This window comes from Pteronotus mesoamericanus, unplaced genomic scaffold, assembly GCF_021234165.1.
Source record: "Pteronotus mesoamericanus isolate MK-2021 breed Mesoamerican mustached bat unplaced genomic scaffold, CSHL_Meso_final contig_221, whole genome shotgun sequence".
NCBI classification, from domain to species: domain Eukaryota; kingdom Metazoa; phylum Chordata; class Mammalia; order Chiroptera; family Mormoopidae; genus Pteronotus; species Pteronotus mesoamericanus.
The window spans coordinates 17,574,675-17,599,554 of record NW_026555092.1 but is presented as its reverse complement, the minus strand read 5'-3'; the positions used below and the strand labels follow the sequence as shown (position 1 = coordinate 17,599,554).

Sequence of the window (24,880 nt, the reverse complement as noted above, 5' to 3'; positions counted from 1 at the left end):
TTTGTGTCTTCCTTAATTTCTTTCTTCAGTGCTGTGTAGTTTTCTGAGTACAGGTATTTTACCTTCTTGGTTAAGTTTGTTCCCAGGTACTTTATTTTTCTTGTTGCTATAGAAAATGGGATTTTTTCCCCCTGATTTCTGATTCTGATATTTCATTGTTGGTGTACAAAAATGCCTTCGATTTCTGAATATTGACTTTGTATCCCGCTGTTTTGCCAAATTCACTTATTAGGTTGAGTAGTTTTTTGGTGGAGTCTGTGGGGTTTCCTATGTACACTATCATGTCATTGCAAACAATGACAGTTTTACTTCCTCCTTTCTAATTTGGGTGCCTTTTATTTCTTTTTCTTGTCTGATTGCTGTGGCTAGGACTTCCAATAGTATGTTAAATAGAAGTGGTGAAAGCGGGCAAACTTGTCTTGTTCCCGGTCTTAGTGGGAAAGCTTTTAGTTTTTGCCCATTGAGTATGATGTTGGCTGTAGGTTTTTCATATATGGCCTTTAGTATGTTGAGGTATGCCCCCTTTACTCCCACTTTGCTGAGTGTTTTTACTGTAAATGGATGCTGTACCTTATCAAATGCTTTTTCTGCATCTATTGATATGACCATGTGATTTTTGTCTTCCCTTTTATGTGATGTATTATGTTTATTGATTTGCAAACATTGAACTATCCTCCCATCCCTGGGATGAATTCCACTTGATCAATGGTGGATGATTTTTTTTAATGTGTTGCTGGATGCAGTTTGCCAATATTTTGTTGAGGATTTTAGAGTATGTTCATCAGCGATTTTGGCCTGTAGTTTTCTTTCTTGGTGGTGTCTTTATCTGGTTTTGGGATTAGGATGATGCTGGTCTCATAAAAAGAGTTTGGGAGTCTTCCTTCTTCTTGGATTTTTTGGAATAGCCTGAGAAGGACAGGGGTTAGCTCTTCCTTAAATGTTTTGTAAAATTCTGTGAACCCATCTGGTCCAGGGCTTTTGTGTGCCGGGAGATTTTTGATTACTGCTTCAATTTCACCAGCTGTTATCAGTCTGTTCAGGCTTTCTGCTGCTGCTTCATTCAGTTTTGGAAGGTTATATTTTTCTAGAAATTTGTCCATTTCACCTAGATTTTCAAATTTCTTGGCATATAATTGTTCATAGTAATTTCTTGCAATCCTTTGTATTTCTGTTGTATCAGTTGTTATTTTTCTTTCATTGCTGATATTATTTATTTGGGTCCTCTCCCTTTTTTTCTTGATGAGTCTGCTTAAAGGCTTGTCAATTTTGTTTATCTTTTCAAAGAACCAGCTCCTGGATTTATTGATCCTTTGAATTCTTCTTTTAGTCTCTTTGGCATTCAATTTTTCTCTGATCTTAATTATTTCCTTCCTTCTACGTGCTCTAGGCTTTGTTTGTTGTTGTTTCTCCAGTTCTGGAAGATGTAGGGTAAAGCCATTTATTTAAAATGTTTCTATCTTTTTTAGGTAGGGCTGTGTTGCTATGAACTTCCCTCTCAGACTTCCTCAACCTGCCTTCATTGTGTCCCATAGGTTTGGGACTGTTGTGTGTTCTTTTCATTTGTTTCCAGAAACTTTTTGATTTCTTCTTTGATCTTATTATCGACCCATTCATTGTTTAATAGAATGCTTTCAGTCTCCATGAGTTTAAATGTTTTTGATTTTTTTCCTTGTGGTTGGTTTCTAGGTTCGAGACCTTGTGGTCTGAGAAAATGTTTGTTATGATTTCAATTTTCTTGAAATGTTGAGGCTTGTTTTGTATCCTATCATGTGGTCTATTTTTTAAAATGTTCCATGTGCATTTGAAAAGAATGTGTATTTCGCTTCTTTGGGATGAAAGGTTCTGTGTATGTCAGTTAAGTCTATTTGATCTAATGCATCGTTCATTTCCACAATATCCTTGTTGATGTTTTGTTTGGAAGATCTATCCACTGTTGACAGTGGGGTGTTAAAATCCTCTACTATCAGTGTATTGCTGTGTATATCTTTCTTGAAGTCCTCCAAGATTTTCCTTATATATTTGGGTGCTCCTATGTTGGACACATATAGGTGTACAATGTTTATGTCTTCTTGATGGATTATTCCTTTGAATATTATGAAGTGTCCTTCTGTGTCTCTTTGTGGCCTTTGTTTTGAAATCTATGTTGTTTGATATAAGTATTGCTACCCTGGCTTTTCTTTCCTGTCCATTTTCTTGGAAAATGTTTTCCATGCCTTTACTTTCAGTCTGTGTAGGTCCTTTGTTCTGAGGTGGGTCTCTTGTAGGCAGCATATGTGTGGGTCATGTTTTCTAATCCATTCAGCTACCTTATGTCTTTTGATTGGAGCATTTAATCCATTGACATTTAAAGTTATTATTGCTTCTCGGCCTTTTGGCTAAGATCAAGTGTAGTATCTGTTCTTACAAGTTTAAAGCTATTATTGATAGGTACTTATTCATTTTTTCCCTTTGTACCTGTGTTCTCTTTCTCACTCTTTTTCTTCATCTTCTTAAAGCAGTCCCTTTAGCATATCTTGCAATGCTGGTTTGGTGATGGTGTATCCTTTTAGACTTCTTTTATCTGAGGAACTCCTTATTTTGCCTTCCATTTTAATTAAGAGCCTTGCCAGGTAGAGTAGTCTTGGTAGTAGGCCTTTGCTTTTCATTACTTGGAGTATTTCTTGCCATTCCCTTCTGGCTTGTAATGTTTCTGTTGAGAAGTCAGCTGCCAGCCACATTGGGGCTCCCTTGTATGTTACTACCTGTTACTCCCTTGCTGCCTTTAAGATCCTCTCTTTGTCTTTGATATTTGCAATTTTAATTATGATGTGTCTTGGAGTGGGCCTCATTGGGTTCCTCTTGAATGGGACCCCTTGTGCTTCCTGGACTCGTGTGATTTTTTCTCTCCTCAAATTAGGGAAGTTTTCCTTCATTACTTTTTCAAACAGGTTCTCTATCCTTTGCTACTCCTCTTCTTTTATTATATAGATATTATTACATTTCAGGTTGTCCTGCATTTCCCTAAATGCCTCTTCATTCTTTTTGAGTCTTTTTTTTTTTTCATTTTCTTGCTCTTTCTGGGAACTTTTTTCTACCTTATCCTCCAGCTCACTGATTTGATCCTCTGCTTCATCTAGCCTGCTTTTGATTCCTTCTACTGTGTTCTTCAATTCAGAAATTGTATTCTTCATTTCCTCTTGCCTTTTGTTGATAGTTTCTATGTCCTCTTTCATGCTGATATAATTTGCAGTAAGTTCCTTATAGTTTCCCTATAGTTTTTTGTAATTCTCTCTGAGCTCACTGAGCTCATTGAGCTTCCCCATAACCATTGTTTGAACTCAATATCTGATAGTTTACTTGCCTCTATTTCATTTAGTTCTCTTTCTAGGGATTCCTCCTTTCCCTTCAACTGGGGGTTGTTTCTTTGTATTTCCATTATTTGCGAGACTCTTTTTTGCTTCTGCTTCTTAAATTGATCTGTCTTGACTTCCTGACTTTGTGGCATGAACTTCTATGTTAGGAGACCTGTGAGATTTAGCGGTGCAGGCTCCTTGATCTCCTGAACTTGCTGCTCTTTGGATGCCTTTTATGCCATTTATGTTGACTCCTGGGAAGTAATTGGGTTTTGATTGTTGTTCGATCATTCTTTTGTGGGTCCTTCTCGCTATCAGGTTGACTGAGGGTCACTCTGCCCATCACGTCTTGTGTGTTTTTGTGCAGGTGCTGCCAGAACAAAACCTGTGCCCAGGAAATAAACCCACATCCACAAAAATAACTCTCCCCTGCAATCCCACTATCAACAGCAAATGAACCAGTATTAATAAGGCTGTAAAGAGATCAAGACTATTATAAGAAAGGAGAGAAATAAACTATTAGTATAAAATCTAATGGCTTAATATGCACAAACTTGATGGAGCCAAAATGGATGTTAAAAAGCTATGTAGTAAAGAAAATACTGCAAATCATGGAGAAGACCACAGTGGCTTTCATTTTGGTAGCCTCTAGTATTTACTGCTGTTTTTTCTTCCTGGGTCTGCCTCTGATGATGTCAGATGTCTGACCTTAGGCAGTCTGTTCGAGACTTCCAGGAATCTACTGTCTGTGGCTGTCTCCTTCAGTTGTTAACCTGGTCACCCTGTACTCAGCAGGCTGCCTTAGACAGCTCAGGGTGGGGCAGAGTCCTCCTGGAGGTGGGACTATTGTTTCCTCTTATGCTTAGTGCCACTCAGGGGAATGATCTGCCTGAGCAAGACGGCTGCTGCTGTATGGGGGATGAGTCAGCACCAGGATTCCGCCGGCTATTCCCTCAGTTCTCTCCCCAAAGCCTCCGTCTCTAGTCTCTCCTCAGGTGTCTCTAGCCCACTCTGCCACCACCTTTGCTGGAGCACAGGGTAAGTGGCTGCAAATAAAAATTTATGCATTGGCCCTTTAAATGGCTCTTTGCATTTTCAGCCGCCTGTCTCTGGTAGAGAGCAACCCTGCCACTTTTTGCAGATGACTGTTACCTGTACTTTTTGGATTCTGGCACTATAGACCAGGGATCCCTGCTTATGGTTTAGAGCCTGCTCTTCTCAGGGGGATCCAACTGGCCATTTAACTATCCCTCTGGTGCTGCCGCCCATGGGTGCCCAGCCAGCCTTCTCAAGTCTCTACCACAGTCCTTACCAGTCAGGTTGTGCTAAGGCTGATTCTTCTGTGTGTCCGAGGTGGTAAGGCTTCTCTCTCGTTGTTAGTTCTGGGTGATTTCTCCACCATTTAGTTGTAATTACAGATTGGCCTGGGAGGAGGCCAATCCCCCTTACGGTGGAGGAGGTCAGTGTGACTTCCATTCACTCCTCCACAATCTTGAAAACCAATATTGACAAAATTTTTTAAATGCAGGGGGTTGTGGCGCATGTAAATGCCCTCTTTGGACACACTGCCCTCCCAACACCAGGCTGTGTTCTCACACCTGGAAGCTCTCTGAACCCTGCAGTTAGTGAGGTTTATGGAGGACTCATGATGTAGGCTTCATGATGTGGGCGTGATTAAATCATGGCCACTGGTGAGAAAGTCAGTCTTCGCCCCTGTTCTCTCCCCAGAGGTTGGTGGTGGGCCTGAAAGTTCAGGGTTCTAATTAAGGCTTGGTCCTACTGGTGAGGAGCCCCCATTTTGTTGGATCTATCTAGTGGCTGCCAAGAGTCACCTCATCACAACAAAAGACTTGTCACTTAGGAAATTGCTAGGGATTTAGGGGCTCTGTGCTAAGAACTGGAGAAAGAACAAGTATCTTTTTATAACATTGTTAGCAGCTAGGAATGAACAGCTGGAGGGGAAATAAAGCAGGGCCGCTGCCCGGTGCAATCTAATGAAGAACTTAAAATAAAACAGGAGGCTAGAAACAAAAGGGAGACTGGTCTTACCCATTGACCCAGCAGTCCTGAGCCTGGTCCATTACGATTGCCAGGCGTTCTGAGAATCACAAACAAAACTGATAGTGCAGGAGAAGGGGAGCCCTTGAAAGTCTGTATCATCTCCACTGGCTGGGATAGCAAGTTGCATTCATCCCAAGGTCTAGAGGGGAGAAGGACGAGGGGGAACCTAGAAACTGAGTGAAGTATATAACCCCTGAACTCCAATAGTTGGGGCACTCAGGTTAGCTGGGTGCCTGCTTGCAGCTTTTTGCTCAAATGTATAGACAAACTTGCAGCTTCATTTTCTATTGTATGTGAGACACTCAGATTAGCTGAGTGCCCAAATTTACTAACACCTTTATTTCCCCTATGCATGGGGTGTTCAGATTAACGGGGTGCCTGCTTGTAGCTTCAGGCTGAAGAGTATTTCATAAACAAACTTGCCATCTCATTTCCACTATAGGCGTTTGTCTCTCACCCAGATTCTTCTCTTGTGAGCAAGATGAGAACCGAGGAGGGGCAGCCCTCCTGACTGGGGTAAATATCTTTATATGATATCGTATCAGCCCCTGGTCTTTGACAGCAGTTCCCTCACAGCAGCAATTTCCAACTGGTGAGCTGCAAGAATTTTTAAAACATGCAATACCTGACTATTTAGTCAGGGGCACTGACCTCTTTTTCCCTTAGATTGTCAAATTAAAAAAAATGACAACAACCAACACAACAATACCCATCCGGTGTGAATGAATAAAAATTATACCTATTTTTTTGTCTGGCAAAAAAAATGTTTTCTGGTGTGTCACAGAATTTTAGTATGTAATTAGTTTATGTGTACAATAAGGTGAAAAGGATTGAAAAATCACTCCCTTGTAGCAAATGGATTATTGGCACATTTCTAGATTCCCACATAGTCATTAATAATTAGCTTAGTCCATCATCATATTGTATGAAAATGTCTCCCCAGGGAGGCCACTCAGGTTTGTAGGCTTTCACTAGACATTTTAAGGTTCCAAAAGCAGGAGAGATTTCAGCAGGATATGGCCTCACCCTTTCCAGCATGACTCAAGCAGCCAAGTGGACGAGGCAGGGAGGGCAAGGTGGGGGTGCCTGGCGCTTCCGTGCCCTCTCTGGTGTGCCACGCTCCAGCACCTCCATGTGTTCCCAGGCTGGACGGCCCCCCGCCTTTTTTTTTAAAAAAAGATTTTATTTATTTTTAGTAAGAGAAGGGACGGGAGGGAGAAAGAGAAAGAAACATCAACGTGAGAGAGAAACATCTATCAGTTGCCTCTCATACCCACCCTGACTGGCGACCGGAACCCCAAACCCAGGCATATGCCCCAACCAGGAATCAAACCACCAACCTTTTGTTTTGTGAGACAACGACCCAACCAACTGGGCCACACTTGTCAGGGCCGCCCAGCTCTTATTATGTTTTTTGATATAGATGTTTCTCTAGCCTTTATTGTATTTTTTTACATGAACTTTTAGTCCCCTTAGGCCCCCCACCCCACCTCCAGCTTTTTTTTAGGACTTTTAAATGGATCTACATGGCAGTTTTCTCTTTAGAGCTGTTGTATTTTTCCAGAGAGGATTTCATCAGCTTCAAACCCAGGGGAAAGATGCAGTATAGGTGTGGACTAGGGATTCAACCTGCCCTTCCCAGATTTTCATTGTTTTCAGCCTCATACCTCATTGCTTCCCTGTGCTTTACTTAATTTCCCTGAACCCTGGGCTTTCCCCATTTCACCCAAGCATAAGCCTCTAGTGTGGGAGATGTTAAATGGCCGGACGCTGGTGTGTGTGGAGTGGGCCTCCCTGCAGGCTCCCTTCCAGTGTCCACTTTCACACCCCATTCTGTCCAAGGGTCCAACGAAGACTAGGACATGGGCTCTGTGCTGAGAGGTGTCCCATTTAGCTCGCATTTGGTGGCTTCTTACACCCTCTTTCATCAGCTTTCCATCTTCTAAACGTCTTTAGTTTTCTTGGTTGCTAATGATTCCCATTCTGTGCGGATTCATACTGTATCCCTTTTGTTCCCTGACCAGGGCCTGGGAAGGCAGAGAAGGTACTGTTGGCAGTTAGTTACTGGACTTTGACTAGTTTAGAAGATGATGGATTTGATCCAGTGGGCATGCGCAGAAGGGAGAAAAGAGACTCTGGATAGGAGAAATTCAGGCTTTAAAGTATCTTTATCTGGGCATCTAATGCCCAAAGCACACGCTTTGGGCATTAAAGACGGGTAGACATCAGTGCTGGCAACCTACTTGCGGCGATCATCTTCACCCAAGCTCCACATTTTAGCCTTGTACAGAGTGATGTCACTGTAGACTCTGAAGTGGTTCAGCCTACGGTCATCATGTTCTGGGTTGACCTAGACAGGAGAACATAAGTGTCAGAAAGCTGCCTGTAGAGAAGGGGGAAGGCCTGGGCTAGGAACCGATGGACCTGGACTTGAATCGGAGCCCACTCTGCTGATGCACAATCTCTGGATCTTTTCCTTGCTAAACCCGGTTTGCAAAATGAAGATGGTAACATTGACATGCCAAAAGTTGCAGGACTGGATGAGAATATCCTGTGCAAAGCTTCTGCCCTCTCCTTTCCACTGTCTAAGTTCAAGGCCTGTGGGCCCTTCCCCCACTAGAATGTGAGCTCCAGGAGGGCAGGTGTTCTCTGCTTTAGTCACTGCTTATTCTTGCACCTAGAACAGCATGCAGCAGGCACTAGGAACTCAGTACATGTCTGTGAATGAATGAGTGAATGAATGAATGAATGAATGGAGTGTTGAAGTAGTTACACAGGGAACTGAGTAAGAGTGAGAACTCTGACACATAAACCTCACAGAAGCGCCACTGTGCTATTTACCTAAAGGACACGGTTCAGCCCATGTGGAGACCAGAGGCTGAGTGGTATTCATTGAGTGTGGCCTCCCCAGCGTCCTATTACTGGGATCGGGCACGCTAAGGTCCTGCCAGGGGCCATGGAGCCCTAAATAAAGTTGGGGCTGATCAAGTTTTTTCTGCCTCAAGCACAAGTTGTTTGCACAACTGGATGTAACGGTACTGGGGTATACTTCCTTACTATGCCACCACTGCCATCTAGTGGCAATGTCTCCAGTTTATAATGATGAATATGCTTAGCTTATTTGCAGACCCTTCACGACTCCATTGTGGAGAAGTCATGTGACGGCCCACACAGTCAATTATCTGCAAGGCCTGGAGAGGAGGTGGGAGCGGGCGGTGCTGTGAAGCCGGGCAGGGCTGGCCAGGGCAGTCACACTAGTCCTTCCTGTCATGGCATGGTGAGCCTGGCGTGAGATGTGCTTGTCAAAGATGCAGCATTTCCACATGCACGCTTTGTACCCATGGGAGTCAGGCCTTTATCTTTAAGAAAATGAAGAACGATGACAGAAATTATTGTACTTTATAGTAGTTCTATAAGTTGCCAAGTTTCTAACTTGGGTGATGTTTAATTCACCTTCACATTCTTTCCTTCACAACCCTCTTTTTATTCACTGTAAGTGAACCCCTCCCTTCACACGCACACATCCTGCCCTATTTCCCTTGAATATGCATCTCTTCCCCAGCTGTCTGCCGGGCCTTCCCCTCTTGGACTCGGTCCCCCATGAAAGCGGTGAGGCTCCTAAGGGAACCTTCGCCCTGTCTCCCACAGTCTCCTCTCTCCACGGCACCGCCCTGTGTCTGAAGAGGGGCTGTTGCAAACGCGCAACTGTTAGCTCTCCTCCTCACAGTGACTTACTGGGACTCTTATTCAGCATCCATGCAGTCACCCAGTGGCAGAGCCATATGCTCCAGATTGGAGTTGTAGAAATGGTGAGAAGGCCAGGTCCCCGTAGTAGAAATAAGAGGACAGGGTATGGAGCGTTGGTGGGAAGGGTGTACACATAATTACTCAGTGGGCAAAGACAACCAGGCACAAGCCAAGGGGCCAGGGGAAGCACGTGATGGCCCTCGGTGGGGCCATGTGCCCTCCTTTCTATTCTTCATTGATAACACAGTAGCCTGCATTTATTGAGCACTTACCATGTGCTAGGTACTATTCTAGCAAATTATGTACATTTCTGGTTAATCCTCACAACGAACCTTCAAGAATCAATATTTTTATCTTTGTTTAACAGTATATAAATGGAGATTCAGAGTTTCAATTCACAGTTACAAAGTGGTGGAGCTGGGATTTGCACTCAGGCTGTCTGGCTCCAGAGCCCGTGGTATATTGAAACACTGAATTGAGTTGTAACAGCAGGAGGCTCGTGGGACTATAGAAGCACAGGGCACAGTGCCTGACTCTGCCTGCTAGGGAGTCGGGGGTGGAAATCCCTTAATGGGACTTTCTGGGAGAGATGGCTCCTGAGCTGCCTTGAAGCACGAGCAGGACTCCCCCAAGGAGTACTGGCTGGGGGCCCAGAGCCAGGCTACAGCAGCAGTCCATGTGGAGATACAGGGTGTGTAAGGCCATGGGCCTCTGGGACCGTGCAGAAGCTCTGACGCAGCCGTGGAACAGTGTCTGCAACATCATGTCACCCACAAAATATACAGATGCACTGGAAGCCAGGTGTTAAAAAAAACCCCAAGCATTTAGGGGGAAATGTAGGAGAAAAGTTAGTTGTTTTGTAACTTGGGACGTTGAAGATTTTCCTAAGCAAGGCACAAAACCCAGAAACTATAATGGAGAAAATTGACACACTGCCTACTTAAAAACTAAAACCTTCTATGTGATGAAAGACATAAGCAGAGTTAAGAGACAAGAGTGGCAGAAGTTCTTCAAGATATCTATTGAAAAGTCTGCATTTTTTCCTCGGTAATGGAAGCTCTGTATTATTTAGGGTGATGATGTGCTAAAGGCTCCTTGTAGGTAGTGGGGATCTTCCAGTCAGATGAGGTGAGTACGGTTACTATCATTCCCACTTTACAGGTAGAGGGACAGAACTTAGGGACGTTAAGTGGCATGGCCAAGACCAGCCTATCAATTGCCGGTGAAGCAAATTCCAGCAGTCTGTACTAGCAACCTTTGTTTTAATCATCACATACACAGTACTTACTATGTGGCATGCTCTGTTCTTGCACCTTACAAATCCCACCTCATTTATTCCTCATAACCTTATGAGATACATACTATAATGTCTCCAGTTAATACCAAGAAAACTGAATCATAAACTAGCTCAGTCACTTATTCAATGCCACACGGCAAGTAAGTGGTAACCAGAGTTCAAAACCAGACTTCCGGCCCATCCTCTGCTATCTTAGCCCCGACCTCTTTTGCCTCTGTGCTTACTAAGTAAAGGAGACACACTTACCAAGGGCTCTGAGAACCATCCAATTTCTTGGCTTTCAGTCTGTGTCTCTGAGTATTTCTTCCTGGGTCCCTGGGCAGCATGGTGAATAAGATTCAGAAACTTGTCTGGAGGGTGGGGCATGAGTTATAAAGAGTCAGTCTTGGGGAACAACATGTGATCCTGTGCCCTTGTTACTCTGTACACTTTCTTCCTTAGAGGCGGAGCACCTGGGCTCAGAGCCTTGCGCCAAGGGTGTCTGGTTCCTCCACTCATTTTTTAACAAATACCTATTTGGTACAAACTGTGCCAGGCACTGTTCTGGGCTCTGGAGATAGAGTAGAGTGAGACCCTGCTCTTCTGGAGCGCCTAGTCTAGGGGGAGGGACAGGGACACAATGTACGCGTGTACAGACAAGCGCAATGGTTGCAAACCGTGATGCAGACTGTGAAGAAGGGAGCAGTCAAAGGGGCACACGGAGGTCAGCTGGCTACTGTCTGACGCCATCGTGAGAGGAGGCCTCTCTGAATGCCAAGTGGGAGCTGGCCTGAAGGAGGCAGAGGAAAAGCATGCCGCTGCAGGCGGTGAGAACAAAGGCCTGAGGCCTGAGTGAGTTTGGACCATGCAGCTGCGGCCCAAAGAGTGAGGAGGAGGAGGCCTGTGAGAAGGTCAGATCCTTTTGTACTGAAATAAATCTCATTGCCCAAACCAGGTATGTCTGTAGCTCCACAGCTTAAGGACTTAAAGAATTTTCATTTCTAATTTCTATCTTGTCAAGTCTCAATTTGAGAAAGGCAGTTTGACATCAGGGAGAACCTGAGGTTTGTAGTGGAACATTCCTGGATCCTCCATTACTATCTTGTTAAGGGGTTTAACTTCTCTGGGCTTCATTTTGCTCCTCTGTACAATGGGAGGCAAATACCCACCTCAGCGAGGTGAGTTAGAATGCACTGAAGGAGTGTGATTAAATGGCCTGGCATCTGGCTAAGCTCATCCTTAGCATAAGGGAGCTAGTGATGAACTCCTGCCTGGCTTTCGAGACCTCACCACCTGTTACTTTTCATATTGCTACACGTCCCCAACTCCTATCCTTTACCTTAGCCAGGCTGGTGTCTTTACTACATGTAAGAACATTACCTTTTTTGATTATACTCTTTTATTTAGTTCATTTACTTGTCTGTCTCCACTCTGCTCTGTGATCATTTGCACTCCCTCCTCCCCGCATCTCCCACTCCATCCTCCATGTCCTATGTCCTTCCTCCACTGTATAGTCTACTCTAAGAAAGTAGAGGGGGTGGACTAGGCTTTCCATCAAATATTCATTTCTCTTCCCTCCTCCCCATGCGTGGTCAGTGTCCACCTGTATATGGCAGCCTGCCAAAGCGCTCACAGTTCTAGGGCCATCGTGGTATCTCTCAGTTTTGTGTCTTTCCATATAACTTGGAACATCCTTCCACCACCTCCTTTAAGACTTCCCAAAACTCCACTGCCTGACTTAGTCACACGTTTTCTATGCTGCTGCCATTCCAGTCCTATTCTCTAATCTATTTGTCTGTCTCCTTCACTGTGGTAGAAGATCCCCACCCCGGGCCCATCACAGAGCACTATCCTATCACACGGTGACTATCACTTAGGAATAATGAAAGTAGTTGTATTGACCTACATTTACTGATCACCATGTACCAGATACTATTCTAAGCGTGTGAAATATTTTGTTTAATCTTCACAAGAACCCTAAGAGATAAGCTCAGGGAGATATAAAAGTCTTGCCCAAAGTCAGACAGTTAATGAGTGGCAGAACCAGAACTGGAACTCAGTATGATTCCAAAACTTGTGCTTATAAAAGCTAATGTTTGATGAATGAATGAATGCAACGTTAAGGTCATTAGAATCATTTCTGTTGGCTTGAAAGTTCATAAACTGGGAGGATGGCGGAATATGTCAGCCTCTTGTAAGCTTAGTTAGTATGAGTCCAGTTTTCAGATGATCAAAGCAGAGGACTGTTATTTGCCCCAAGTTGAGACTACCCTGAGGACCGCGCAGCCATCTGCCTCTCTTTGTTCTAGCTCAGTGGTGTTCTCTAACTCCAGGACTTACCATCTGCAGGTTCCTCCAGGTTATCATGCCAAGACATGGGCTTTCTGGTGATTGTGTGAACTAAAGCAAAAATAGTATCACAAGTTCACGTTAAAACACTAATTCCTTACCCTCTCTAAGACCCACCTTAGGCCAGACACCCATTTAGTACTTCCTTACTGTCTGTCACATGTCAGAAATTGCTCTTGTCACTAGAGAATAAGGTCCTCAAGGACCTCACAGTCTGGAGTGTCATTGTCCAATTCAGTGGCCATCAGCCACATGTGGCTACTTGAATACTTAAATACAATGAAAAATTAATTCCTAAGTCACACTAGGTGCACTTCAAGTGCCCAACAACACATGTGGCTAATGGCTACTATTTTGGGCAGCACACATATAGTACATTTTCATCATTGCAGAATGCTTTCTTGGACAGCATTGGTATTCATGGATGCAGACATACTAGTCAGCCAAACAAGGTTAGGAAAGATAGTGATCTCTACTCAGGTGGCCACATGATAACAGAGGTAAGAATCCACAGATATCCACTTAGCTTGTAATTACTGGTGCACTGGAGACAGGGCCATAAACAGAGAAAGTTCTCATACTCCCTGAGCTTCCATTCCATTTATGGTGACAGACAATATACAAATACATAGTTTCAGGCAAATACAAGTGAGATGCAGAACAGTAAAGCAGGTTCTGTGGGTGGAGAGTTGATGGTGGGCTGGGAGTGGGATATGTACTAGAGCAGAGTCCTGCACAAAGCGAGGGATTGTGCTGGGTGATGATGTGCAAAGAATCTGAGAGTAATCCTGGTGAGTTTGAGAAACATGTAAAAGACCAGGGTAATTCAAGAGGACTGAGCTAGGTAGAGAGTGGTAGGAAATGGGCAGAAGACAGAAGGAACCAGTGGTCTCCAGAGTGATGTTATCTAAAACTCCTAGTAAAAACTTCTGAGCATGCACCCCTAATGTCTGTATATTTATACAGTCTGTTTATATGATTATCAGTATATTAGCAAAGAATTTCTTTTTTTCTACATAAAAGTAAACATAAATACTACTAGTTCTAATATTTTCTCACTATACTGCAATGGATCATATTAATCATGTTTTCTAAGGGCACAGATTGGGAGAGCATCATTTTCCCTAGAAAGCCTGAAGGCCGCTGAGGGATTTTTTAATTGTTGGCATGGACCAAATGTAAAAAAAATTGCACATTACTTTGTTTTCCTGAAATTGGTGGTTGGGGATTCCTGTAGAAAACCAGGTTAAATTGTAAGAAAAGTGAAGACATTAGGTTTTCTGTGAGCATGCGCACACACACAAACATACACTGGGTATCTATGTGGGGAGGCGGCTATGCTACTTAGCTTGACTGCTGTAATCATTTCAGTACGTATATTAAAATAGCATATAATACACCTTAAATATATACAGTTTTATGTTAAAAATGACATTGCATTTTTCTCTATGGAGCTGGGCTGCAGTGAAGTAGAGTTAATTAGGTCTAGAAGGTGGGGGACAAGTTCAGGAAGAAGGAGCAATGTTTATAAAGAGGCTGGGAATAAAAGGATATGCTAGGAAATCCATGTATTTAGATGGCAGGAGAGAAGGGAGCATGTGGCTGGTGCAGAGTAGGCACTAAAACATTCCTCAGAGGAAGAGTGTGTGGGTGGGGAGGGGAGTGAGGATGAAGCTGAGTGGGCAGCACAGCCATATCCACAGGGGTCCACAGGTCAACTCAGAAGCTGTGGGGCCACTGAAGATTTCGTGGCAGGATGGCAGGATCCAACTTGCCTTTTAGCTTAACTGTAGCCCCTAGGGTAAGGGTTGGGAAGGTAGGGTGGACCTGGAGGAAAAGAGTAGTTAGGAGTCCAGCAGATCAATCCAGGCAGAAGTGAGGAGGACTCTGTTGAGGCCTGGGGGTGAGCATGGAGAGAGAGGCAGACTCAGGCACTGTTTAGAGGGCAGAATTAAATGAGGAGAGGTGGAGATGCCTCCACATGCATGACGGTGTGTTTCATGGAGGTAGGAACATGGGAAGGGGCAGGTGAGAGACATGTTAATAACTTGAGGGCTTAGATGCATGGAGTGAGGGAGTGGGTGATTGAGGATGACTCCTAGGCTTCTAATTTCAGACAAAAAATGGTTGTGGTGACTTTTGCAAAGAGAGGATATTCTGGAGTTGCAGCAGATGGGGCAGGGGTGGGGGGGGGGCGCAGGATGTGCCTAGTTTTGGAACTGGTGAATTTGAAGCAGCCACGGATTGTCCAGGGGAAGGGGGTGCATATGGGTCTGGGGCTCCATTTGAGCCTCAGTGGCATTCAGGGGGAGTTGCTGTTAGGGAACCAGATGAAACCACCCCAGGAATGTGCGAAGTAAGGAGTGGAAGGTAAGGCCATTTTATCAGGAGGACACTATGGGCCCTGAGTCTACTACCCTTGAACTTTCCGAAGGTTTAAGACAAGTTAAAAGCCTGAAAAACAAAAATAAAAACAAAAACAAAACCTTTTTTTCATTAAAGACAAATCAAAAGCACAAGCAAAACAAAATACATAAAATCCTGCCCTGGCCAATATAATTACTTCAAAAGCAAAATTATAAAAAGACTTTCAATTTTCTTACAACAAAAAATTCACCGCGACCATTTAAATATATTTAATATGTTTGATGGGATGTGGGATGAACTGCGCGCCACCCGTTCCCCCCGCCCCGCCCCCGCCCCCGCCCTCGCCCTCACCAAAAGTCCTAGTTCCAGAAGTCTAGGGATGAGGGTGAGGTCGGAGTACGCCTCTCCTGCAGTCCTCCACCCCAACTCCGCCTCCCCCTGACCCGGACGGACGGCTCCTCTTGCCCGGGGCGCCCCTCACCTTTGCGCAGGGGATTCACTTGATACTGCGTGTAGAGTTTCTGGGTTCGTAGCTCTTTGAGGTACAATTCCCGCAAGATCTGGTTCTGATGCACCTCATCTAGCATCACCTTTTCCTTTTGGTGTCCAGCCATGGCCTTGGCCCCACTGAGCCTGACCCAGCTTATTCTCAATGCCTTCTCGACTCTCACAGAAGGCGGGTCCTCCGCGGTCTTCAGGCTCAGCAGGCTGTCTCCAGGCAACAGCGTCCTGGGTTACCCTCCTCCCTCAGCTCTCACTCCCGCCCGCCCCCTAGAATCTTCGCCCAGCTCCGCCCCCTTGGAACGCTGGGCTTACCTTCCGCGGCTTCTCTGGACGTAGCCTAGTTACTAGGACCGCCCCTGGATACAGCCGGAAAAGGACTCGCGGCGCAGTGGTCGCAGTGGTCTGCAGTGGTCGTCCCCGGAGGTAATGAGCTTATGATTGGACCTCACCTGGGCCAGTCATTTATTACAAACGATTCTGGAAGGGGTCGGAAACCTCTCCTTCTTTGGGCAGTTCCAGCCGGCAGCCAGCTGAGCTGCTGCTAGGTGTCCGTACTCTCGCGGCCGCCTCCGTGGGGCTTGGCCTCGCTATGGCCGCGGCGCGGCACAGCACGCTGGACTTCCGGCTCCGCGCCCAAGCGGACTGCGACACCGTTCTCAAAGGCCTCCGGTCCGTTTTCCTGGAGCAGGGGATGACGGAGTCGCTGCACACCTGGCAGGACCATGGCTATTTAGCGACCTACCTCAGCAAAAACGGTAGCTTTGCCAACTTGAGGATTTACCCACATGGCTTGGTGTCGCTGGACGTTCAGAGTTATGACGGTGTTGCGCAAGCCAAAGAAGTTGACGGTCTTTTGAACAAAGTAGAAGAAAGACTGAGAGGATTGAGTCAGGACAGTCCTGGGAGGGTGAAGCGACTGCCACCCATAGTTCGAGGAGGGGCTGTCGATAGATACTGGCCCACTGCTGATGGACGCCTCGTTGAGTATGACATAGATGAAGTGGTATATGATGAAGATTCACCTTATCAGAATATTAAAATTCTACACTCGAAGCAGTACGGGAATATTCTCATCCTGAGTGGAGATGTCAATCTGGCGGAGAGTGATTGGGCCTACACCCAGGCCATCATGGGCAGTGGCAAAGAGGATTACGCCGGCAAAGATGTACTGATCCTGGGAGGCGGAGACGGGGGCATATTGTGTGAGATCGTCAAACTGAAACCAAGGATGGCCACTATGGTAGAGATCGACCACATGGTGATTGAGGGATGTAAGAAATACATGCGAAAAACGTGCGGTGACGTCTTAGACAATCTTACAGGAGGCTGCTATCAGGTTCTCATAGAAGACTGTATTCCCGTGCTGAAGAAGTACGCCAAAGAAGGCAAACAGTTTGATTATGTGATTAATGATCTGACAGCCGTTCCAATCTCCACATCTCCGGAAGAAGCGTCCACATGGGAGTTTCTCAGATTGATTCTCGACCTCTCAATGCGAGTACTGAAGCAGGATGGGAAATATTTTACACAGGGGAACTGTGTCAATTTGACGGAAGCCCTTTCACTCTACGAACAACAACTTGGGTGCCTCAACTGCCCTGTGGAATTCTCGAAGGAAGTCGTCTGCGTGCCTTCATACATGGAGTTGTGGGTATTTTACACTGTTTGGAAGAAAGCTCAGCCTTGAAGATCAACACGCCCTCATCCTGTGTGCTGCAAATAGTCTTCCTGACCTTCATATGCTGCGCATGACATCGAATTGAGTCAGGCAATTGATGGTGAATTTCTTCCAAGTTTCCTTTTTCTAATTGTTACTTTTGATTTTAAAAAACAAATGGAAAAATGTATATTTTGGTGAGCTAGGGTGCTTTTTTTTTTTTAATTGAAAGACAGCTGGGAGAAGGCTGCTAAGTGCACACTAAATCCCTGTATCATGATTTTGTTACTTTTTAAAAAATGTGTGTACTTTTCTTTTTTGTTTTGTTAGACTTTGAATTTGATTGTTTGGAGGAGTGAACATGTTGTCTTGTTCTGGGGGAAAATTGTTTATGGTGTTTCTTTTCCCCAAAAGTTAACTTAGATATTAGCAATGCTTTGATTAAAATTACAAATGAGAAAAAACAATGAAAGAAATCTCTCTCATTCTAAAGCAGATACCCAGAATCACACCCTCTCTGTCTATCTCACAAAACAGAGGGGTCTCATATCTGAGAAGACATTCTGGCCTACATCATCCAATGATAATGTAGACAAAATAACCCTTTCCTAATTTAGGTAACTGGGGGACGTCATAGTTTATTTTTTAACATTTTAATTGTGGTAAAATACAAAGTTTTGCCATCTGAACCATTCTTCAGTACACAGTTCAGTAGTGTGAAGTGTATTCACATTGTGTGAGACCAGTCTCCAGAACTTTTTCATACCTGGTAACAATTCCCCATTTCCCCTACCCCCAGCTCCTGGCATCCATCATTGTAGTTTCTCTTTTATGAATTTGACTACTTTAGATACCTTATCTAATATAGTTTATTTTAAAAGAACTAAAAATAGACCTGGCATAAAGAAAGGAGCCACTCCTGGTTTTAAAAGTAAGGACCTAAACACTGACTCCAAAGCCTGTGCTCTTCCCCACTATGTCCTTCCTTCCTTCCTTCGTTGACTACTCCTTCATTCACACAGTGTGTTCCAGGATGTGTTTAGGTCTGGGGGACACAGTGATGAACATGTCAGTTGTGTAAACATACCTGCAGTTTCCTGAGCCCAGCAATTGACTTTATGACTACTTACTTTAGCTCCTGCCCTTTGGCCTGGAAGGCTCTTTCCTGCATTGTCTATCCGGGGAACACCTGCCCGGTGTCTAGAATGAGCTCACATGTAATCATCTTTCAAAAACCTTATTGGACTCTATGGCCCCTAGTCCAGTTTTTTTGGTGCCATACTCTACCCCAAATCTAGAATTATTAGAATACTAAACTAATGTGTTTATATATAAGTTACTTGAGAACAAGAACGATATTTGGTCCCTCTCTGTGTTATTAGTACCTGGCACAATACAGGCAGATGGAGATGTTTGGTAAATGTTTGCAGGCTGACTGGCTGTCCGGCCCATTGGCGCTGTGATTTTCTTCTGCTTACATGATAACAGGTTTCATCACGCACTGGCTGAACTGGAGATGTGTTTTTATTACTTGTCATTGTGAGCCATGACTGGATCCCTTTTCCTAGTGAGGCTTAAATAGCCTCCTGAAGTCTTCACTGCCTTCCTAAGGCTAAGAATAAAATGAACCATCATTCTGCTAAGGAGCCACATTGTTAGCTTTGGTACAACTAGCAAGACTATTTGTCCCAGTCAAACTGACATTTTTTTTCAGCTGGGGCCCAGTGGTGCAGCCCTTCCTCCACCCAGGGCCGGGGCTAGGCGGAGGCACACGTTAAAGAGGGGTTGGAATTGCTGTAGCTTCATCTCTCCACCTCAGCTCCACATTCTTCTGTTTCCCCGATATAGAGCCCTGATAGGAGGTCTAAACACACTTGCAGAACAGCCCAGCCCAGGGCAGGCCATCAGATGACTGTGGGGCTTGCTTCTGTTTACTTTGGGTCATTCCCGGCTGCCAGTGTGCTTGTAGACTCTGAGACTGTGTATGGAGAAATACTGAAGAGCTGAAAAACATCATCTCCCTAGTCCTTTATGTCATTCAGTGTCTTCAGGGAATACAGGTTTTCCCTGAAATTTCTGCGTCACCTTTCAATTAGGATCAGATGCCGAGACCCAGACAACAGGGAAATCAACTAGAAAATAAAATATCATTCACTTTAGTAACACACTGAATTATCTAGGAATTAACCTGACAGGGAATGCATGAAACTTTTATGAAAAAAAAAATTAATACAATTTCATAACAAAAAATCTTAATAAATGAAATAAACATTGTGTGCTGGTGAAACTACTATGGGACAGAATCACAAACTAGATGTACCACAGCAATATGGACAGACCTTTAAAAACAATGTTGATTGAATAAACTAGAAAAGGCTAAAGTTTCAAATATAATACTATTAATTAAAACCAGAAACAGACCAATCTGTATGGTATAAGACCAATTCTACATGGTATAGAGTTAGTGTCTGTTAGGGGGGCACAATATATGGTGAAAATATAAAACAAGACTTTTACTTCTAGCCACAATAGAGAAACGGACTGAACTTGACCTGCTGTGAACAACCAGACAAAATACACGAAACAACTGTTTTCAGACACTGGATAACAAGATGTGACCTCTATGCTTGCCCTTAATTTCTGCCTGGAGACACTTTCTGAAATAAGCAGGAACGGGGAACCCAAGCTGAGCCTGGCAATATTGCCTTGTTGAGAGAACATAAATTGAGGTTCATGAAGTATGAGGCCGCTGAAAACTTGTGGAGCAGTAAACTGGAGAAGAGGAAGAGAAGGGGGAGGGAAGTGCAGGGCAGGGGGAAAAGGAGAAAGGAAATTCATAGCTTTAAATACTGGTATTAGAAAAGAACCAAAGTACAATGTTGGTGGACGAGGCTTCTACCTTAGGAATCTAGAAAAAGGAAGAACAAAATTTAATAAAAATTAAGAAGTAGAAGAAAAGAACTAATAAAGAGTAGAAATCAAGTACATGGAAAATAGGCAAGCAAGAGATAAAGACAAGAAAGCCAAAAACTGTTTTTGAGCCCTGGCTGGGGTGGCTCAGTGCCAGCCTGCGAACTAAAAGGTTGCTGGTTCGAATTCCCAATCAGGACACATTCCTGGGTTGTGGGCCAGGTCCCCAGGAGGGGCCACGTGAGAAGCAACCACACATTGCTATTTTTCTCCCTCTCTTCCTTCCCCTCTCTCTAAAAATAAATACATAAAATCTTTTAAAAAACTGTTGTGTTTTTTTTTTTAAATATTGCCAACATGGACAAACTTCTAGCTAGGCTAAGGGAAAAAAAAGAAGACACAAAGGACCATTTTAATAAAAATGGGACATCACTACACATCATACAGACATTAAATGAACGATAAGGAAATACTACAAAGAATTTTGTCAATAAGCTTGACAATTTAGACAAAATGGGTAACTTTTGCTATAAATTTCCAGAACTGAAAAAGTGGAAAATCTGCAATGTTTTATATCTATTTATAATTTTTAATTGAAAAATTTCCCACAATATAAAAATCTCTAGGCCCTGATGGCTTTTCTGGTTAGTTGTCAAACATAGAATGAAGAAAACACCAATCCTACACAACTCTTTCAGAAAACAAGTGGAAGGAATATTCCCCAACTCAATTTATGACTCCAGGACTATATTGATACTACATTATCAGAAAATTTATTAGAAAAAGGACAACTAAAATAAGTATTTCTCATGATCATACATGAAAAATTCCTTAACTATGTATTAGAAATTAATGTCCAGCAATATATTAAAGAATAATACATCATAACCTAATGAGGTTTGACAAACAGATGTCACGTTGGTTTAATGTTTGGAAATACCCAGTCACCATATTAGTGCATAAAGGAGACAAGCCATATGATCCTCTCTCTACATTTAGCACATGAGGGAAGGGAAAAGGCGAGAGCTGCTAGGATGTTTACTGGAGATCCTTGACCTAAATCCTCACACTGCAACTTGTCAGAACTCAGCCACAAGTCAGGGATTCTTGAGAAGCACTCACACTTAAAAAACAAACAAACAAAAAGCAACAAGAAACCATGCTTTTATTGTGAAACATCACGCATACACAGAAAACTGCTTTCCTCCAAAACGTAGCTTGCATGGATTTACCATAAAGTACACATATTTAGCCATCACACAAGCCTCGAAATAGAATGTTGACAAACCCTCCGAAAGCCTCTCTCACACCCTTCCTCAAACACTGCCTTCTTTCTCTTCAAGTGTAACTGCTATCCTGATTTCTAATTCCATAGATTATAATTTACTTGTTTTGCAAATTATATGAAAGCACTCATACATTATTCATGCTTTTGTGTTTGGCTTCTTTTCACCAACGTTATGTTCGTGAATTCACTTGTTCTGTTGCATAGAGCCATGGCTCCATCATGTTCAATACTGTATAGTATTCCCTTTTCTGACTAAACCACTATTTACTTATGCATGCTACTACAGATGATACTGGGTTGTTTCAGTAAGGACTGTTACCAATAATGCTGCATGAACATTTTTGTAGATGGCTCTTACTGCACATGTACAAACATTTTGCTGGCTAGATACTTAGGAGTGGAATTGCTGCATAATAGAGAATGCTTATGGTTCATTTTTAGTGGATGATACCAAGTGTTTTGCAAAATGATGAAGCTGATATATTACTGTACTACTAGGGTTCTTGTTCTACATCCTTGCCAACACATAATATTGTCTTTCTAATCATAGCCATCTGATGGGCTATGACCCATCAATAGTGACAACTCATTGTGGTTTTATCTTGCATTTTCCCATTGACTAGTGTCGTTGACCAAGTTTTGTGTGTTTTCTTTTTTCAGAATCTAAACAGGTCCTTGCATTCCAGGCTACTGCCACATTCTGGAGTACAGGCAGCAGGCTGAGGGAGAGGCTAAACCTTCAGTGTTGTGAAGAGAACACAATGGAGGGTCCTCTCTTTATTGCAGTAGGCATTTTTCAAGGGCAGGAATGTATAGAATTCCAAGGTCCTAAAACCCTGGGATGCAAAAAAAAAAAAAAAAAAAAAAAAAAATTACATTTTAATGGAACCAGACAAAAACACTTTGTGTTCTTATCAATAGTAGGGGCTTGTGCCCTGTGTGTGAGTTCTCAGGGGCCACCCATTCTTGCATTCAATTTAATTCAGGGTAAATCAATTGGACTTACCCGCCTAGCGATAAGATTCACTCTTCACTCTTCTTGCTGTTTTCTCTGTGGTCACAGACCTAGTTCCATGGAGAAGCCAGTGACAAAGGTAGAGGCCTCTGCATATCACCTGATCAGGCAGGAGAGGAAAAGAGCAGACTCTCTGGAAATAGGAACTTGTTAAAGGTGTCTCTGGCATCTAAAAAAGATTGATAGGATGAGGATAAAGACGATATGCAAATGAGATCATGGCTGAAAACGAAGTCCTGTAAGTAACTGAGCTCACCCTCCAAGCTGAATGTTGGTGGGCCATCATCTTGAATGTCTCAGCTCTACCAGGTCAGGCTACTGGCGATCTGCAGTCCTGGAAATTCTGAATTGCACCAGAACTGTCCTGCTAGTAGGGGTATTATCTTTCCAGGGCAATATTTGTGAATTAACAGGTCTGGATGGGAGAAGGGGGTTGGGAGTGGAGTGTTGACAAGGAGCAGAGACCAATGTACCAGAAAGAGGGGCTGGGAGGTACAAGTAGGGGCAGGGATGGAGGAATAACTAGAAAGGGGACTACGATGAAGAGGGCAGAAAGCTAGGTGGTCTGGAAGGGACACAGGAACAACTGGGTAGGTAAATAACGTGAGTGGGGTAGTGGAGAGAGTTGCTACTACTCAGGGGAGGAAGAGCAGTAGGGCAGAAAAGACACAGAGGGGAGTGCCACATGGGAGTAGAGCCAGAAGAGTTAGGAATCAAGTTCGGAAGGTTGCTTAGAAGATGAATTCTTTTAGGAACGTAAGGGGCAGTTGGAGCCTGGGGTTGAGATGAGCAAATCTGAGGCAACTTGCTTCTCATTTTTTCAAAATTTTACTTATCTTGTCAAAATGACTAACTGCACGTAAGTCAGACCTGGTCCAGCAGTTATCTCGCACACTAGCCCTTGTCTCATCTTGTGACATAATGCCCATTATGACATGTATGCCCCCACCCGTTGGGCAAATCAGTGACGCCCCACTGAACCAGGGAAATGGTCCCAGTTTCTAGGTGGAAGAGTGATGATGGGAAATAACAGTGGAAATGGGGCTGTAATATTTGTTCATATTCCCTGGAAAAACATGTACCTATGCCCGTCAGTTGGCAAACACTGATCAGAAGCCTAGACTAGAGTTAGGGGGTTGGGACCTGGGAGTATGGATCTGAGGCAAAAATGGGCTAAGTAGAGAGAAATCAATGACCCATCCATCAAACTACATTTTTTTAAAGGGCTTTTTACATCATTTACATCACTCCATGAATATGAGGCACCAGAAAAAAAAAATATTAGGTCCATATTATGACTGATGAAGATACTGAAACCAGAGAGGGAAGGGTATATAGGAAGGCAGTGGGTGAGAAAGCAGGTGGGAGTAGAACTGGACTAAAAATCAGAGAGCAGGGGGCATGTAGGCAGAAGCAGAAAATGGCACAGGTCATTGAGGGTCCGCATGGCCCCCTCCTTTTTCAGGACAGGATCTTGTAGGGCTGCCTCAGGGCAGAAGTTGACAGTACACTTTTTGGCTAGTCCCTGTTGTTCCTGGATCTGTTGGCCCTAAAGTGGTACCAAGAAAACAGAGGCCAAATCTGATGGGGTGACTGTCCACTCCTGACGCCTGCCTAGTGGTCAATTTTAGACTTTATAGCTCACTACTTGAGATGCTTACTTTTGTCAGATGATATAGGGGCTACTGCACCCTCTGTCTCTACTTTGTCTCATGTAGGAATTCTCTCCCCTTAACAGTCCTGGTTTCTTTGAGCACCACCCAAATCATAAGACTCTTTGGTCCCCTATTCTTTTCTGTACTTGTTTCTTTAGAGAAAACAAAGCTATACCAATTTTATTTTCAAAGTCTAATTTTAATCCAGACTGATTCAAGTGAGCAAAGTGAGAAAGCTAACTGTAGTAGCAGACAGAGGTGTACAACTGGAGAACAGTTGGTTATTAACAGAACTTTTTACATGCATATTTTCAAGCAATCCTTTTGTACGTAAGTTTTACTTTCAATTAACTAGAAAAAGATTTTTGACATTAGGTAAAAATAGGACTGTTGTCACATTATAGTAAAAGTATTAGAAAAATGATCCTCAAGGGGTATCAATTATAAAGCAGATAAAACTTGAGTAACAAAGATCTAACAAAATTCTCTAAGAAAAAAGCCCATGTGTCTGCCTTGCCTGACTGCATACCTAGCGTGGGGGCCCTTGGTCTCCCAGCTCCGCCCACTGCACCAAAGCTGCCGCCACTCTCCCAGAAGTCCTTTTGCACAGGGATCCCTCTATTCGGGATCCAAGCAGCTATAACCCAAGTCTTGAGCTGCTTAGAGGCTTGTCACTCCTGCTATCAGGAGCTTCAAATACAGATTTAAGGACTCGCCTC

General features: G+C 43.7%; 2 protein-coding genes and 1 pseudogene across 2 annotated transcripts; 2 read left to right on the top strand and 1 right to left on the bottom strand.

The window, feature by feature from the left end:
* Positions 1 to 2,355: 2,355 nt before the first annotated feature.
* Positions 2,356 to 2,450, top strand: LOC129069496 (uncharacterized; annotated as a pseudogene).
* Positions 2,451 to 7,606: 5,156 nt separating this feature from the next.
* On the bottom strand, positions 7,607 to 15,806 carry CFAP144 (cilia and flagella associated protein 144). The gene is made up of 4 exons (XM_054571606.1): positions 15,614 to 15,806; positions 12,757 to 12,816; positions 10,684 to 10,787; positions 7,607 to 7,743 (listed from the first exon to the last, which is right to left on the bottom strand). Exons 1-4 carry the CDS (start codon positions 15,744 to 15,746, stop codon positions 7,633 to 7,635), a joined length of 408 nt encoding a protein of 135 aa, XP_054427581.1. The 5' UTR covers positions 15,747 to 15,806; the 3' UTR covers positions 7,607 to 7,632.
* Positions 15,807 to 15,958: 152 nt separating this feature from the next.
* On the top strand, positions 15,959 to 17,717 carry LOC129069096 (spermine synthase-like). Its single transcript, XM_054571605.1, has one exon. The coding sequence runs from the start codon at positions 16,226 to 16,228 to the stop codon at positions 17,321 to 17,323; it is 1,098 nt and encodes a 365-aa protein (XP_054427580.1). The 5' UTR covers positions 15,959 to 16,225; the 3' UTR covers positions 17,324 to 17,717.
* The last annotated feature ends 7,163 nt before the right edge of the window (positions 17,718 to 24,880 follow it).

Excerpts from the sequence above, each read along its gene's own strand:
- CFAP144 (XM_054571606.1), bottom strand. The coding sequence starts at position 15,746 with ATGGCTGGACACCAAAAGGAAAAGGTGATGCTAGATGAGGTGCATCAG. Across the intron at positions 10,788-12,756 it reads CCTGGAGGAACCTGCAGATG|ACAAGTTTCTGAATCTTATT; the intron begins GTAAGTCCTGGA and ends CCCACCCTCCAG. Across the intron at positions 7,744-10,683 it reads GATGGTTCTCAGAGCCCTTG|GTCAACCCAGAACATGATGA; the intron begins GTAAGTGTGTCT and ends TCTCCTGTCTAG.
- LOC129069096 (XM_054571605.1), top strand. The coding sequence starts at position 16,226 with ATGGCCGCGGCGCGGCACAGCACGCTGGACTTCCGGCTCCGCGCCCAA.